The sequence below is a fragment of the Diplotaxodon limnothrissa genome, linkage group LG11 (genome assembly GCF_057381915.1).
Source record: "Diplotaxodon limnothrissa isolate DT_005_m linkage group LG11, D_limnothrissa_male_GT1.1, whole genome shotgun sequence".
Classification (NCBI taxonomy): Eukaryota; Metazoa; Chordata; class Actinopteri; order Cichliformes; family Cichlidae; genus Diplotaxodon; species Diplotaxodon limnothrissa.
This window is the reverse complement of record NC_140606.1, coordinates 38,729,667-38,745,127: the sequence shown is the minus strand read 5'-3', so window position 1 is coordinate 38,745,127 and position 15,461 is coordinate 38,729,667. Positions and strand designations below refer to the sequence as shown.

Here is a 15,461-nt window from a genome sequence, read left to right as displayed (position 1 = left end):
GACCGCCAGAATCAGCTGATGTTTTTTCTACAGTAACTTTAGTATATTTACTGAAGCCATGAAAAATGTCACCTTCACACTTTGAACAGTTTCACAGTGACGGCTCATCCAGGTCTAGACTGGTTCAGCTTCTGACTTATAACCAAACTTTCTTATGGTGTGTTCAGTGCTGCTCAGAAATCAGTTCATCCTCAGACAAACTCTTATTGAACACGTGACCATCAATGTTGCTGTTGCACAGCTGTGAGCTTTGTTAAAAGAGGAAAATCGAGGGATTTATGACCAGGAGCCATCAAATATGACACAACTTGATTAAGCAGCCACCGAGGCCACACGATGTCTCCTCAAAGTTTACCCAAGTTTGATTGATTTTACATGGAATGAACCTGGAACACTTCGGGTTTATTCCTCCTATGAAGCTGGGCTTTGTAACAGTTTTTCAGACTTCCCTGTTGGATTCAAGGTCATTATTTAAGCAGACTAATGAGATTCGACACATGCTGAGCGACGCTGTGTGCGGTCTTACGCTCTCCGGCCTCCTCTCGGCTCTGCTTCTGTGTCTGATCAGAATTGAACTTTCTCCATGACTTTCCACACCCACCATCCCTGCTGTTCTCCTGTGGGACAGGAGCTGGGAGTATCACAGGTTGCCATTTGTTTGAGATCGTGCTGTCATGCCATTGTCTCCATTACAACACCACACAGAGGCCGGTGGTTGCTCTTATTACTGCATGAATAAGCGATGCACCTGTACCGCGCACTGGGACACTTTAAGGAAAAGATATAAACATAAGTTGGTCTGTAGCCCGGCTTGAAATCACACGTGGGTGTCCCCAAATCTGGCTCAGGCGCAGCTCTTTCTTGGCAGCAGTGTGAAATTTTACTCTGGAGCTTTTTTAAAAACAAAATGTAGGTCAGGACTATTGAATCCCAGTGAGACCGGTCCAGGTTAGACAGGGCTGCGGAGTCACAGAGTCATGTGTGACAGCGGCGTCTCCTGCAAAACATATGAAAGTAGTGAAACACAGAGTGGGAGGGTGGTGCACCTCAGGCACTGTGGATGGAAAGGCTCCACCCTGGGAGGGAAGTGATAACACTTCTGATCCAAACTGATGTCATTCCTGGTTTCGTTGGTTAAAGGTGTGGCCAACCACCGCAACCACAGCTGGTTGTCTGAAACTGAGCCAGGTCACAAACATCGTGCTTAGTACACCTGTACAGCGCCGCGTGTTCACAGCGCACACAGGAAGTCACTTATTCTCAAGATTCATAAAAGAATTTTAAAGCAGCTTTACTTGATTCTCACCTCTTTACTTAACGTCTTGGGCTCTACTAGAATAAATATGCAAGATTCAGTTTAAAAAAAAAAAATTATCATCCAACAGCAGGACTTGAGTTGATCTCAGTTCACCTTCCATGTGAACTTGAGGTCTCCTTATAAACCAACTTCCTTCTGATTGGCTGCCCCTCACAAACAGAAGGTTTGGAGAGCAGGTGGGGCTTCTTTTTGAAACAGGAAGTCAGCTCTTGTCACTGTCTTGATCGTGTTCACCTGGGCCTCATTCTCTCTGCAGTCTCTTTAGTCTGTTGTACTCCCTCAGTCTTATTCGGGTTCCTCCTTCATATTGTCTACCTGCTTGTTTTGCTTTGAAGCTGATGGAAACAACAGAAAGCCAAACAGAGAGGCTGTCAGGTTTCCATCCTGTGCGACAGGAAGAAGATATGATTCATGAAAAAGAGCTGAAACTCTGCACGTCTGCCTTAGAAACAGAAATTAACTGCAGAAGATGGTTGGAGGGACGCAGTTTTAACTCTTCGATTTCCCCCAAACTTTACTGATATAGTCACAAATTAAAATAGTATATAAATGTAAATCGTTCAGTTAAAACGTCTACGTTCAACCTGAATGGAAATATAGAATTTTACGTGTCAATAATTTCAGATCAGATATTCTCCGACTCTGTTCTTTGCTTAGTTGTCACAACACTGGTTTCCATGCATTGGCTCCTGTTTTATCCTTGAATGAGGTCAGCATGGTTCAACAAAGACAAAACACTGGTCTGTAACTGCTCAGGCACGAGGACTGACAGTGAGTGAAAGAGCAGAGAGGCCGGCTCTGAAAAGCTAAATATTAAAACAAGAAATAAATATAACCAGAAGAGTTCAGGACAGAATATTTATTGCAGTGTCAAAAAACAAACTAAGCAAACATCCAGTTTTTAAGTTTCCACAGTCCACGAGCTTCCTCTGCCTGTGATGAGGTATGCTGTGCAGTGCAAACTTCTATTTAAATACTAAAAATCGAATTTATGTGAAAAGGAAACAGATTTTCATTTGAATGACATGATCGTTCCAGATAATAAGTCCAGGACGTCGTACTCCGAAACAGGATTTTGGAAAACTCGTCTTCTCGGACGTCTCTGAGGAGACGCCACAACCAAAAATACGGCTTTATTATATTATTTATACAGAAATGTGACGCTGCGAACACGAGCACCTTCAGAGTGACACCTGATAAAAGTTTGTACATTAATATGTTTTACTGTTTTTACATGAGACTGAAAGATGAGCTGATTAAACAGCCACCTGTGTGACCCCCTCCTCTCCTGTGTTAAACAGCCACCTGTGCACTGGCCTGCACCGCCCCCTGCTGGCCTGAAGTAAAACACACATGACTTGCAGTGTTTCAGTGAAGAACAGCAGTGGGATCCACAGCGGCACCATTTTTCTCATCCCTGTGCGTCCTTCTTGATGTCTGCAGGGTGGGCTTTTACAGGGGGTCGGGGTCACAGGTCAGGGACATCGAGGCTCCTCAGCCACAGCTCCAGGGCGAACTTGGTCCCGGTGCTGACCCGCTCCACGTCGGGACCGCTGGCTGGAGCGCGACTGGTGAAGACCGCCAGAGGCATCGAAGACTCGGTCAGAGCTCCGTCTGCAGAGACCTGCGACACGCTGGAGACACAGAAGGGCTCAGAGAAGAAGCACATGCCCGTGCCGTGACACATCCAGCTCGCAGTTTGTGCTGCATTGATGTCAGTGTCTGCAGGTTTTGTGAGGGCAGCATGCGTTTTTTGTCTCTGAGCTGTCAGGCCAGGACGCCACACAAAGCCTCACATACATAACAGGCAAGAACACAATTTACAGGATGCACAGCATCCTCTCTGTTCCTGTAGAAAACAACTACAAAACAAGCTGTGCTTCATAACACAAGCAGCTGAGCTCTAATGGACTCACAAGCACATCTCAGGTATTGACATCAGCACAAACTCTGTGAGCTGGAAGCTTCGTGGCGTCCAGCTCTGCATCTAAACCCGTGATACCTGATGCTGCTCGGCAGGTCGTCCAGCTGAACGCTGGCATCGTCTCCGTCCACAGCAGACACGATGGCTCTGACCAGCCGGCTGTCCGCCCACAGACACGCGCTGACCTCAGCAGGCGAAGGCCTGAGAGAGGGCTGCGGGTGCAGACAACGAGAGGAATCACACAAGAGGCCGGCTCACTTTAAAATAACAGCAGAGGGGATCATTCACAACGAGACAAATGCTAAAGACAGAGGGGCAACGTCACAAAAACATTAAAGTAACAGCCGAGTTGTGCCTGCTGGGTCCATTTTATCATCATCCAACATCACGTAGACAAAAGATCATGTCAAATCATTCATTAGGTGCCAAAATGATCCAAAATCACATCCACCATGAGAGGGGAGGCAGCCCGAGCCCCCGTAGCTGTTACCTGTAACTGCAGGTGAGTGAGAGACGAGTGCAGCAGCATGTAGACGACTACGTGGTGTCTCTGAGGAAGTCCTCTGGACAGCATGGGAGGAAACACCGACTGATGGTCAGACAGAACACACAGAGGGCTGTGACATATATAACCTCACAGCGTACGACGTAAATAAGAGCAGCAGGCAGTGATTAAAAGACACTCGGGTCACCGTCTCACCTCCCACAGGCCCAGCACTGTTGGAGACACCTGCTCCGGCTCCAGTTTGAGTCCAGTTTCCTCGTGCAGCTCTCTCAGACCTGCACCCAGCAGCTTCACACGTTACAGGAATAAAGTTCACACAGTTACTTTGTGTTAACCTCGTTTGCCTTGTTGTAGAAGTCGTCACACTGACTAAACGACACGTAAAATGATGCTGGGAAGCAAAGGAAACATGTACCGTCTCATCTAGCTCCACGTGACCTCCTAAATATCAACACAATACATGAAGAGCGTTACAAAACAAGAAAACCCGTAACAACGAGTGTGTGTGTGTGTGTGTGTGTGTGTGTGTGTGTGTGTGTGTGTGTGTGTGTTTAATAATGTGTGCAAACACAGATCTGTGTGTGCTGAACCTGGAGGAACCCAGACGTTGGGAAATATGCGAAGCTCCTTTGCCCGCCGTGTCAGCAACACTCTCTGATTGGCTGTCTGCAGGAGGATAGCCACACCCACATCCACTCCACGCTGTTGGATGTCCAATGGGATTGCAGCTGCGTCCGTGGCTGACAGGTGTTTGATGGGACAGAAAGCAGGCCTCTGAGAGAGAAACAGCAGGAAACCCTGAGCTGTTGTTGTGAAACTTGCCGTATAAATACAACCGAATTAAATTGAACTGAGTGCGGATGCAGAGGAGCGAATGCTCAGCGTGTCTGACCTTCAGCGGGACCCCTCGTCCTCTGTCTCCTTTGTAAAGAATGAACTGATTTTTCTCCAGCGTGCAGCTCACCTCCACCTCATCCTCGCCGCTGTCAGTGAAGTGACCCGTTACACTCTGACACACATCAAGAAGAAGAAAGATGAGAACAGCGCCCCCTCTGTTGCTCTAAAGATGGTGTGAGACGACATCTGCACCAACCTGAACAAACTGAGCTTGCCGTGGAGCCGCTCGCTCTTTGCACACACACACCAGGATCCTCCTCACTTTATCCATGGCGACCCCTCGACCCCGACCACGTCCGTCTGCGGGAGCTGAACACGTGACCACAACACGCCTTGAAAGGACAGTCCACTCCCTTTTAATCAGTGTTGGGCAAGTTACTTTGAAAAAGTAATTAATTATAGTTACTAGTTACTTCTTCAAAAAAGTAACTGAGTTAGTAACTGAGTTAATTAGTTACTTGAAAAGTAACTATTGCGTTCCTCCACATTTCACCTTTAAAAGCTGTTTCCTTTGCCTTGTTTGGTCTCATCAGCACAGCCTCACGTGTCTGAATCTACAGTCATGTTTTCATTTTGACAAACTGTAACACAACTGATCTCAAATCAGACAAAAAACATAAAACCCGAGTAGAAAAAGTGATATTTTTACTGTAACAACCACAAACATGTTTAATGAATCATATTTCACAACTTCAAATGCAAACATAAACTGACAGTTTTAAAATTATATGCACAAGTTTTGCAAACATCACAGCCTGATGCCTGCAGGTCTGACAGCAGGTGTGTCACTCCTGTTTCTACCTGGAGACAGCAGCCGCCTCATTGTTCTGACACACAACACAGAACTATCCACAACACTAACTACACAAGACAACACGTCACTCCTAAAACTTCCCCTCTTTGCTCGTGATCACCGTCCACGGGAGCGCAGCTGCCTAAAGCTGCAGCGTCCAGATTACTTACAGCTACTTCCTGCAGCTGATATAAGCTGCTGTAAACTGAACACAGCTTCAACCGTCTGTTGGTTGAAAAATAGTCACGGACCGCGTTTTCTTGTTAGTAACTGTAACGGCATTGTAACGATAGGAATAGTAATTAGTTAGATTACTCGTTACTGAAAAAGTAACTCCGTTACTTGTAACGCCGTTAATCCCATCACTGATTTTAATACATAACACACAGAGTTTAAGCTAAAATGACCGTAAACATGTAATAAATCCAAAAACATTAACATGTTTGTCCCACCTGACGCCTCACAATCAGCTGATCTTTGCTCAATTTCACCTCTATACTCCAAATACTAGAATACGAAGTGCATAAAATGGGACGAAATTTAGAGTTTTTTAAATTCATTAAGTTTTCAGCATTTTTGATCTCTCATAATATCATCAGTGCAGAATGTATCCACACAAAAACACATTACAGCTCCGCTAAAACTGTTTTTGGTTCATTATTGTTTCTGTGACTCAGTTAAGCATCCACATCCTGATGGACGCATCAATAACTAACTGCACCGATCCCCAGGATATTTGATCTGCTGATCTTTCACCGGAGAAAGTGCATTTTAATTAAACTGGAAGGATCATATCACTATGTGGGAGACGTGGCTGGTCAGAACATATTCAGGACTCCTTTTACTTTTTTAATGTAGTGGCAAAAGTAAATCATCAAAACACGAAAGCATCAGACTGTGAAGATCTACAGATCCTGAGAGCCTCGGTGATCCTGCAGGAAGCTTCTGCAGGACCTCGAGGTGTTGGATCAGTGTCATGTTTCCAAACTATCACACAGCACAGCAACATTGCTTCTCTATGTCAGGGCCTAGAAATGCTGGAATGACTCACACTCAGCACAAGTGTGAAAAGGGAGAAAGAGAAATATTTAAAAGGGCAGCGAGATCGCGGTGTTGTGCTAAGAAGGGATTTGTGATGGTTCTGTGTGTTTTTAGTGTATTTTAAATATCTGATATTGATAACTTCTGAGAGCGTTTTATATAAAATAAAGATATTACTTGTTTTGTAGGTGTCTTCGTGATTCTGATTTACTGTAGATCCGGTCTTTTTTAGCCACTCAATCACCTTTATTGAAACGGTTAATGTTATATTTGTTGTCATTTGTGCGGCCCTCTTGGCCTGGTCTCTCTTGAATGAGACATGTTTAACTTCAGTCAGTTTTACGTTCGTTATTAAAGGACGTATAAAAGTACTTTGCGAATAAAAACATAGCGCTGGGAAAAAGCAGACATGAGCCATTTCAGAAGAAAACACATTATATTATTGATTATATTCATTCAAACAACCAAGTGTTCATTAAGCAGCTCATTTTCATAACTTTAGTGCCGAGTCCAGCTGTTTAAACCAGACAAATACAGACCGCCTGTTAGCAGAACAGCTGTCAACAGCTGGGACTTTGGGCTCAAACGTTAACTGTGCACAAAGCTAACTAACTTTAGCTAACACCCTCGTTTAGCGGAAGTAAAACGCTCTGGAAAAAACAACTTCCTACACATTAACCTGCACATGTGTTAGTGAAGGGATTACGGGTTAACCCCGATACACAGGCTCGCTCAGAAACACAGCAGAAGAAGCAGAAACCTACTGAAAAAGAGAAGAAGGCGCTCGCTAACTCCTGCAGGTCGTTTCAGTCGGATCCAACTTCCGCTTCCATACTTCAAAATAAAAGCCTTCCTTCTTCGTTTTGGTCGAACTGATTCAATCTTCGTATTTTTTATTGTTTATGGAAAAATCCTGAACCATTAATTTCCCCCATCATGGTATTATACAGAAACTTAATGTTTTGGGGATTTTTTTGTAATTGAAGTAAAATGTTGTGTGCGCCAGATTAAATAAATTATAATAGTTAGCAGCTGCTCGCCTGCTAACTGGTACCAAACAGAGAGCATATAACTAGGGGTGGGTTTTGATAATCGGATCGAATCGATTCTAGAAATCAGTGATGATACCCAGCCCTACGTATAACCCCAGTTTTAGCTTCTCTGCACTGGCTTCTCGTCTCCTACAGGATCCAATTTACACTTTGACTTTTTGTTTTTAACGCCCGAGCCCCTTCCTACCTGTCTGAGCTCCTTTCTGTTTCTGTTCCAGGAAAAACCCTGAGGTGTAGCTCAAAATTAATGCTGTCCATCCCACGGACTAATCTCAAATGCGATGGAGCCTTTTGTGGCACGTCCCAGACTTTGGAATAGTCTCCCCTGAAATATTAGATCGGCACAAACACGTGATCACTTTAAATCACCACTAAAGACACATTTTTATGCCCTGGCTTTTAACACACTGTGAGTATACCTTCGTTGTTTATGAAATCCTGTCATTGAAACTTTTGTCAGAAAATGGAAAAGGTATATCGGGGAAACTTTTTTATTGAGAGCATTTTTTTCGGGGTGGCTTTAACTCAGGAGGTAGAGCTGGTCACCTACTGATCGGAAGGTTGAGGTTCGATACCTGGCTCCTCCAGGTATCCTTGGGCAAGATACTAATCCCAAGTTGCTCTCTGATGCATCCATTGAAGTTTGACTGTGTGTGTGAATGTTGTTAGATAGCACTCAGTTTAGAGTCAGTGCTTGTGAGGATGGGTGTGACTGGGTGAATGTGGCATGTTGTATAGAGCGCTTTGAGTACTCCGGCAGAGTAGAACACTTTATAAGAATCAGTCCATTTCTCTTCTTGTTATTTGGCTCTAAAACAGCTGGAGACAATTAATCCTGTTACTGACATTCTGAAGGTTTTTTGCAGTTTGAAAGACAGAAAATGTATTCAGTGCAAATACTGTAAGTGACAGGTGTTTAATTCTTAGATGATGCAGAGAAATCAGAGACTGGGAGGCTGTGGAGGCTCAGCTGCCTCACATTCAAACATGACTTTGACTGGGTTTCCAGCCTCCCTTTAAAAAGTGCAATTATAATGCAGCTCTGTTGCATTATAATTGCATAAAAACAATTTATTGTAGTGTTAACGTTACAATACAAGAGTGTGATTTGAAATGACTGTCAGTAATAATGATGATTACGGTTTGATTACACTAACATGGCAGATTTCCCCCTAAATTACCCAGAATGCTGTGCAACAGTTGCCAGTGACACCTCAGTAAAAAAAAGCAAGAAAAGACAGACGGAGTCAGACTCCTGCAGCATCTGAAGTGCTCTCAGATGATTCCTCCTCTCAGGGCGAGTAGGGCGGCAGCAGACCTCTGCGATCATCAGACTCCGCCTGCGGGTCAAAGGTCAGACGACATCAACATCGGCTGTTCTGGAAATGTTCTCTTCTCAAAAACAAACATTTAAAATGCTTCATACCTGAGAATAAAGTTTTTTTTCCCTTGTAAATGTTTGACTATAATTTTTGATATTTTATGTTTTCATGATTTTATTTCTCTCTTAAACCTGCAAAAGCCTCATTAACCAATCACAGATCATTTTCAGTTAAAGGGATTCAATGAGTTAATAAGCTGAATATTTCAGGTTTTGAATCCTTTAGGTGTGAATAATGGACGTTTCCATTCCTCCGTCTGCAGGAGGCGTAGTTACACATTTTTGGTGATCAGACATCAAACCGAAACATTTCAATTTGTCGGCTAGTGGTGCAACGGATCACAAGTCTCACGGTTCGGATCAGATCGCGTTTTTTCTTCGTCACGGATCGGATCAATTTTCGGATCAGCAGAAGAAAAAAAAAGAAGCCAAAAATTTAACTCGCCATTTACTTATTTAAGTATTTTTTGCCTATTAAAAAACATTCAACTCAAGACTCATTCCGCACAAATTAAGATGCAGTATAGGGCAGTGCAGGGCTTTGTATCTACCACTCCGCTCTGATATAATGAGCGGTCACGTAGCTTTCCGTTGCCCTGGAGCTCCACCCATTTGTAGTTAGGGCAACAGAAGATGCCTGGGACAGCTCAGCCATAACTTTAAACTTTTCCTGCTCATGCATGCTTGGAAGGATCTTCTCACTGAAGCGGACGTGCGACGGGATATCATAGCGTGGCTCAAGCACGCTCATCATAGTTTAAACTAGTGCTGTCAGCGTAAATCTCGTTAAAATGACGTTAATGCCATAACTGCATTAATGCGGCAAATCTCCGTTAACTAGTTACCGCGGATCGCCCGTGCATGGGGCTGCACGGCGTCAATGCATTAACTAACGCGTAGACTAATTTAAACCCCTTGTTTTGCACAACAGAATACGGCCTCCGTCTTCAGCTAAACACCCCAACAGCTTTTGTAACAGCTTTAACCCGGTCGGATTGGGCAGCAAAGGGCTGCTTAAATCAACCGTGATCCGTTGCACCACTAACATCGGCCCTTCAGTCTTCTTGTGCACTATGAGATCAATGTTGATGCCCTTGATATTTTTTAATCACTTGCTGAATTTCGCGTTGCACGTCAGCGTCTGTGATGTGCACGCGATTTCTTCTACTGCGCCAAAATAGCAATCTTTCAACTTGAATTTCATTTTAGGAAATGAACCTGCGGCGATGCCTTCAGGCTCGGACACACGACATAAAAGTCGGGTCTGTTTGAGACGGGAGCTGAAAGGACCAAAGTAAAACTTATTCTATGTATAAATCATTTCCTGACAGTCCAGCACGTCAGCGTGTCAGTAATCTGTATAAAGTTTTCTGGGTGGTGAAAGCGCTCTGCACTTCAGTTTTATCTCTGGCTATCTGATAATTCAATTCAATTTTATTTATATAGCGCCAAATCACAACAAAAGTCGCCTCAAGGCGCTTCATAGATACAGAGAAAAACCCAACAATCATGTGACCCCCTATGAGCAGCACTTTGGCGACAGTGGGAAGGAAAAACTCCCTTTTAACAGGAAGAAACCTCCAGCAGAACCAGGCTCAGGGAGGGGCGGGGCCATCTGCTGTGATTGGTTGGGGTGAGAGAAGGAAGACAGGATAAGAAAAAATATATTTAAAGCAGGAGGAAATAATAATAATCCCAGTTTACAAAGACTGAAAATATTTTTCGGATTCATCAAATCTTTTTATGCAAGAAACGCTGATATTAAAAATGTATTTCAGCAGGTCTTATCATTATTTTGCTAATTTTCTTTTTTTCTCTCTTGCGACTGAACACATCAGCATTTCTTGAGAGGCGGAGTTAATATTATTGGTAGGAGGAGTCTTACGCTGAGAGAAGAAGGTGTGCGGAGCCTGATGGCTTTGCCAGAGAAAACACAGACGACGATGGTGACGCAGGTCTGCAGGACGAGGAGAACCAGGAAGAGGCCGAGCAGCCCGTAAAGAACCACCTGAAACAGGAAATATGAAACAGGAAATACACACAAAGAACAACCTGCTCCTGTGCTCAGGGAAGACCCCGGGACCAGATCTGAGGTGCACCGAGAGTCCGGCCTTGAAGACCAGACAGAGATAAACTTACATTCAGCATATAAACATTTTGGCTGCATTTCCTCCTCAGGCCTTCTACGTCCTTGAACTCGATGAAGCTCTGTCGGTCACAGAAGCGATCGGAGGGGGGGCATTCGGCCAGCAGCCAACAGGTGTAGGCCACACCGGCCAGGCCAATCAGGACGCTTATCACGTTGGACACCAGGGACCCCCAAACCTGCACAAACACCAGATATGGCTAAACTAACAGCGGCTAACGAACTACAATGGCTTCATCCATCTTTGATACACAGTCTGTGACTTTAACCGAAGCTCCAGAGGAATCACACCGCTGCAGCTAACCGTCCCTGAAATGGACCATTTTTAATGACATCATCTGACCAACAATATGGCTGCTGTGAGGTCACGGCACTAACAGACGGTCCAAGAAGGAGGAGCTGCAGCTTTGGTATTTCATTAGTTTGTCATTCAGCTGTAATCAGCAGGTCTGAGTTTGCTGACCTGTCACTCACACATCCTCTTTCTGGTTTCTCTAAAACTCACCAGTGAGATGGAAGTGCGTCTCCCTGCCGCCACGGCCACCGAGCCGGAGACGACAAACTGCACGACAGCAGAGAGGCGTGGTTAGACGACACATGACCCCTGTGAGGCTTTACCTGAAGATTATTAATCATGTTTGTGTGTACGTACAGCGGCGCCGAGGGCGAATGGAGAGTAGGCGATCATGCCCCACGAGGAGATGGCGGTCAGACTGAACAGGATGCACAGCAGCCCGATCATGATCTGAACGACCTGAGGACACAGACGGAGACGCAACATGAGCAAAGATGAAAAATAATGCAGATTTTAAAGTTCTTGTTAAAACACCACCAAACTGAAAAACAGCATCAAAGATGACCTGTGTGCAGGCTGAGAGCAGCCTGTGGTGTCACAGGTCACAGACGCCTTCTGGCAGCTTCATTAAACCTTTATTATTACAATAAAATCTGATCCATGTGCGTCTTCCTTTAGCTCAACCTACCTTTAACGATTTAAAGTTAAATAAAGCCAAAGCTTTATTTAACTGAATTACGTAGATTTACCATAAGCCATTCTGATCACATGACTTAGTGAGCCTCCTATTACTCTGAAACTGAAGAACAGCTAAAAACTGTCAGGAAAGTTTATTCTGGTTGGTCAGAGGTGATGACATCATCATGACGTGTAAGTCGCTCTGACTGTGAAAACGTGTTTGTGTCTGTGCTTTGTTGCGATGAATATGATGGTCAGAGTCCAGACGCTCACCCCGAGAGCGTGCGGCTGTCCCCGCATGAAGGCGACGGTTATGTCGTCCATCTTGACTGGGATGGGTGTGGTCTTTTTCACAGGGGGAGGGGCCGGTGCAGTGGAGCTGCTGGCATTCTGGAGCTGGATGGAGCCGTCATCCTTGGGAATGACCTGAGTCACGACCATCACTCCCCCGATGGTGGTGATAGATGTGGATGCCATGATAAAGGTCAGAGGTCACAGAAGCTCAGAGGGAAAATTCTGGAAAAACCACAAGTGCAAACAATGAGGGAGGGGCCAACAATGTTTGAGTATTAGGGAGGAGAAGGGAATTTGCAGCAGCTGATCGACTTTAGCTTCCAGATGTTCTTCAGACAGACTTACAGGAGAAAATGATTCTGGTTTAGCAATAATTCTCTGAATTTTGCCTTTATGACATTTTAAGAATCTAAAAGAGCTCCACATTCAGGGGTGGCCAAATGGGGGCCACCAAAAACACAGTTTTCAGGTTTATGATGCTGGTATCAAATATCGATAACAAACACAGAGAAAGTTAACTTCCTGCTTTAAAGTTCATGTCGGTGAAAAGAGGTATTTACGAAAACCCGAAAGACTTTGAAATCATTAATAACCTGTTTTAATTGATTGACTGGAAGTCTCGCTGTAATGATTCAGCTGAAGCAGCTGAAGGGCGACTGAGGAGCTGAAGAGCAAAGACAACACGTGTAAGGACGCGCGTCTTACATTATCACCAGTATTACAGTCAACACGGGAATGATAGCAAACTAATAATCAAATGAAATATGAGCTTATGGCTGCTGTTCAGCGCGCTTCTTCCTCTTTGTTTGACATTTTAAGATGATAACATGTATCCACTGGTCACTCATGAAACTTTCAAACGTTGCTATAAAATCTTTTGTTAAACAAAAGTCCCCGAATTTAACGCGGATTCTGGTTCGGAGTTTCTCACTGCGTGATAAGGAAGTGCGGTTACCGGAAAATAAAACGGCTGTTTGTTTTTTAGTTCGACGCTAAATATCAGACTTTTGAAATCGCAGTTATCTCTACACGAGAGCTTTTCAACGTTTTTCTTTGTTTTATTTATTTATTTATTTTTAAGATAAGAATCGCGCGAACAAATCTCGATAAACTAACCGGAAATATATCTGCGCATTAGATCAAAAACATCGACTAACAATCATCTCGAGGCTGAGCTGCTCTCTGAAACATCTGCAAACACGCACGGATTACCTGACCACGCTGAGGATTACTCCTGAGCATTACCTGCAATCAGGTGGACACGCGGAAGTTCTCTGACCTGAACAACAGCTGCTGTTGCTTCTGTTCAGGATCAAGTTAGGCTGCCTTCAGGAGCAAACTGTAAACTCGGAATTCTGATTTACCAAACACTTGTCGGAAAGACCATAATGTGATAAAGTTCCAGTCCAATTTAATTAAACGATGAAATATTGCTTCAAATACAATAACATAAATAAACTGAGCTGTTTCTTTGGATTTTCTTTCTGACCTTTTTGAAAAACATTAGAAGGAATGATTTCAGAAGATTCAGTCTTCAATCACTGTGTGTAACTTTTAAAAAGACACTTTCAGGTGTTGTTGTTGTTGTTGTTGTTTTAAATAATTAAATTATAACTTTTAAATCACGAACATGCTTTTCCTGTGTGCGGATCTGCTGGATATGAAGGGAAATTTCGGCATAATTCCAACAACACCTGAAGGCAGCACAAGGAAACCACAACATTTCCCATAATCAACGTGAAAAAGCAGCTTTGCAACAACCTTCCCTGCCTCCTTTTAAGGGGACCTATCGTTTTTATCATACAGTCACATGCCACTTCATTAGTTACACTCTTTAAACAGCCCCCACAGTTCTTAGCTCGGATTCAACAGGGTGCTGCAGACACTCGTGGGAGATTTTGATGTTTCACAACATCTCAACATCTGAATACACAGCCACTGCCACTGCCACCGTGGCTGTGTATTCATTCCCAAAGATGTGTCTCACACTGTGAAAGTATTAACCCAAATTTCTGTCAACACTCACATGCTTCTGGGGAAAAACAAGACGGCGTGTTTGCACAGGTTTAACAGACCTTTATTACTGACGAGCAGATGACAGCATCGGAGCTCTTATGTGCTTCTTCTCCTCCAGGATTCACATACGTGTCTTGGGATCAGGACGCAAAGGTTTCACACTCTACAAGAGCCAAACATTGCCTTTAGAATTTTATTCAATGAAGGTATTTACAAAAACAGAACAAAGTCCTGCTCGTGATTTATTGATGACTGTTCACATTTTGGAGATCAAATATTGATGAAGGTGATTTCAACTCATAAAGGACATTCAGCATCATTCATTCAACATCTTAACTCAGTCTCGACAAGTTCACGTGTGTAGTTCACTTACGCCACAAGGGGGCGACATTCATTCATACCTACAATCATAAAGCATGGATTTATTGACTGTTTTATTGAATCTTAGCCCGTGTTACATTCAAAGCAGGTTTCACATTGTTTAATACATTTTTTTGTTGTTGTTGTTGTTTTACGATTGTTTGCAATATTTTATTTTAATTTTTCAATATAGAAAACCCCATCAACAAACAAATACAGCTCAGGTGCTAAGGCAAGAAGACAAGAAATATCACTGTGATGATAAGAACTACCAGTATCCAGAGTACATCAAATATCATAAATACGTAACAAACATGGTACATGTTCATACAATCGGAGCTTTCCCAAGTTAATTCAAAAATGGAGTCCAGGATTTTGAGAAAACATTTGCTGCAGAAGTTTGTAGGTATAGAATATTTTCCATTTTATGAGTGATAGCATGTCATTGAGCCAGACAGTGAAGGAGGGAGGAACAGCAGACTTTCATTCCTTTAGGATACGTCTTTTTGCAACCATCATCATCGACTGACACCTGCATAGTTGCAGGAATAGTTCTGGAACATACGCAGCCAAAAACTGCAATTTCTGGATTGGGTGTGATGAAGATTTCATAAGCTTTAGAGTACCAATCAAATATTCTGGAATTAGTCATGAGCCAATGTGCGATCTGTCACATACGGGGGAAGTCGAAGAACAAATTTTGTGTAGTCCAACCTTGGAGTAATGGAGCCGATGGACAACTTTAAATTGTATTCATTAAT

At 43.6% G+C, this 15,461-nt stretch overlaps 2 protein-coding genes across 4 annotated transcripts; both read right to left on the bottom strand.

Annotated features, from left to right (window-relative positions):
* Positions 1-2,169: 2,169 nt before the first annotated feature.
* On the bottom strand, positions 2,170-7,305 carry nudt17 (nudix (nucleoside diphosphate linked moiety X)-type motif 17). 2 transcript variants are annotated; one of them, XM_085366019.1, is made up of 9 exons: positions 7,243-7,305; positions 4,841-4,976; positions 4,640-4,756; positions 4,338-4,521; positions 4,163-4,188; positions 3,943-4,035; positions 3,733-3,831; positions 3,321-3,454; positions 2,170-2,952 (listed from the first exon to the last, which is right to left on the bottom strand). In XM_085366019.1, the coding sequence occupies exons 2-9, from the start codon at positions 4,913-4,915 to the stop codon at positions 2,787-2,789; spliced, it is 894 nt and encodes a 297-aa protein (XP_085222145.1). In that variant the 5' UTR covers positions 4,916-4,976; positions 7,243-7,305; the 3' UTR covers positions 2,170-2,786. The 2 variants fall into 2 exon arrangements, with proteins under 2 accessions (XP_085222145.1, XP_085222143.1); XM_085366017.1 differs by having other exon boundaries at positions 4,841-4,953; positions 7,243-7,300.
* Positions 7,306-8,115: 810 nt separating this feature from the next.
* On the bottom strand, positions 8,116-13,639 carry LOC146623588 (membrane-spanning 4-domains subfamily A member 4A). 2 transcript variants are annotated; one of them, XM_085366015.1, is made up of 7 exons: positions 13,570-13,639; positions 12,304-12,546; positions 11,710-11,811; positions 11,563-11,619; positions 11,051-11,236; positions 10,797-10,919; positions 8,116-8,870 (listed from the first exon to the last, which is right to left on the bottom strand). In XM_085366015.1, exons 2-7 carry the CDS (start codon positions 12,505-12,507, stop codon positions 8,823-8,825), a joined length of 720 nt encoding a protein of 239 aa, XP_085222141.1. In that variant the 5' UTR covers positions 12,508-12,546; positions 13,570-13,639; the 3' UTR covers positions 8,116-8,822. The 2 variants fall into 2 exon arrangements, with proteins under 2 accessions (XP_085222141.1, XP_085222142.1); XM_085366016.1 differs by having other exon boundaries at positions 13,537-13,583.
* Between the last annotated feature and the right edge of the window lie 1,822 nt (positions 13,640-15,461).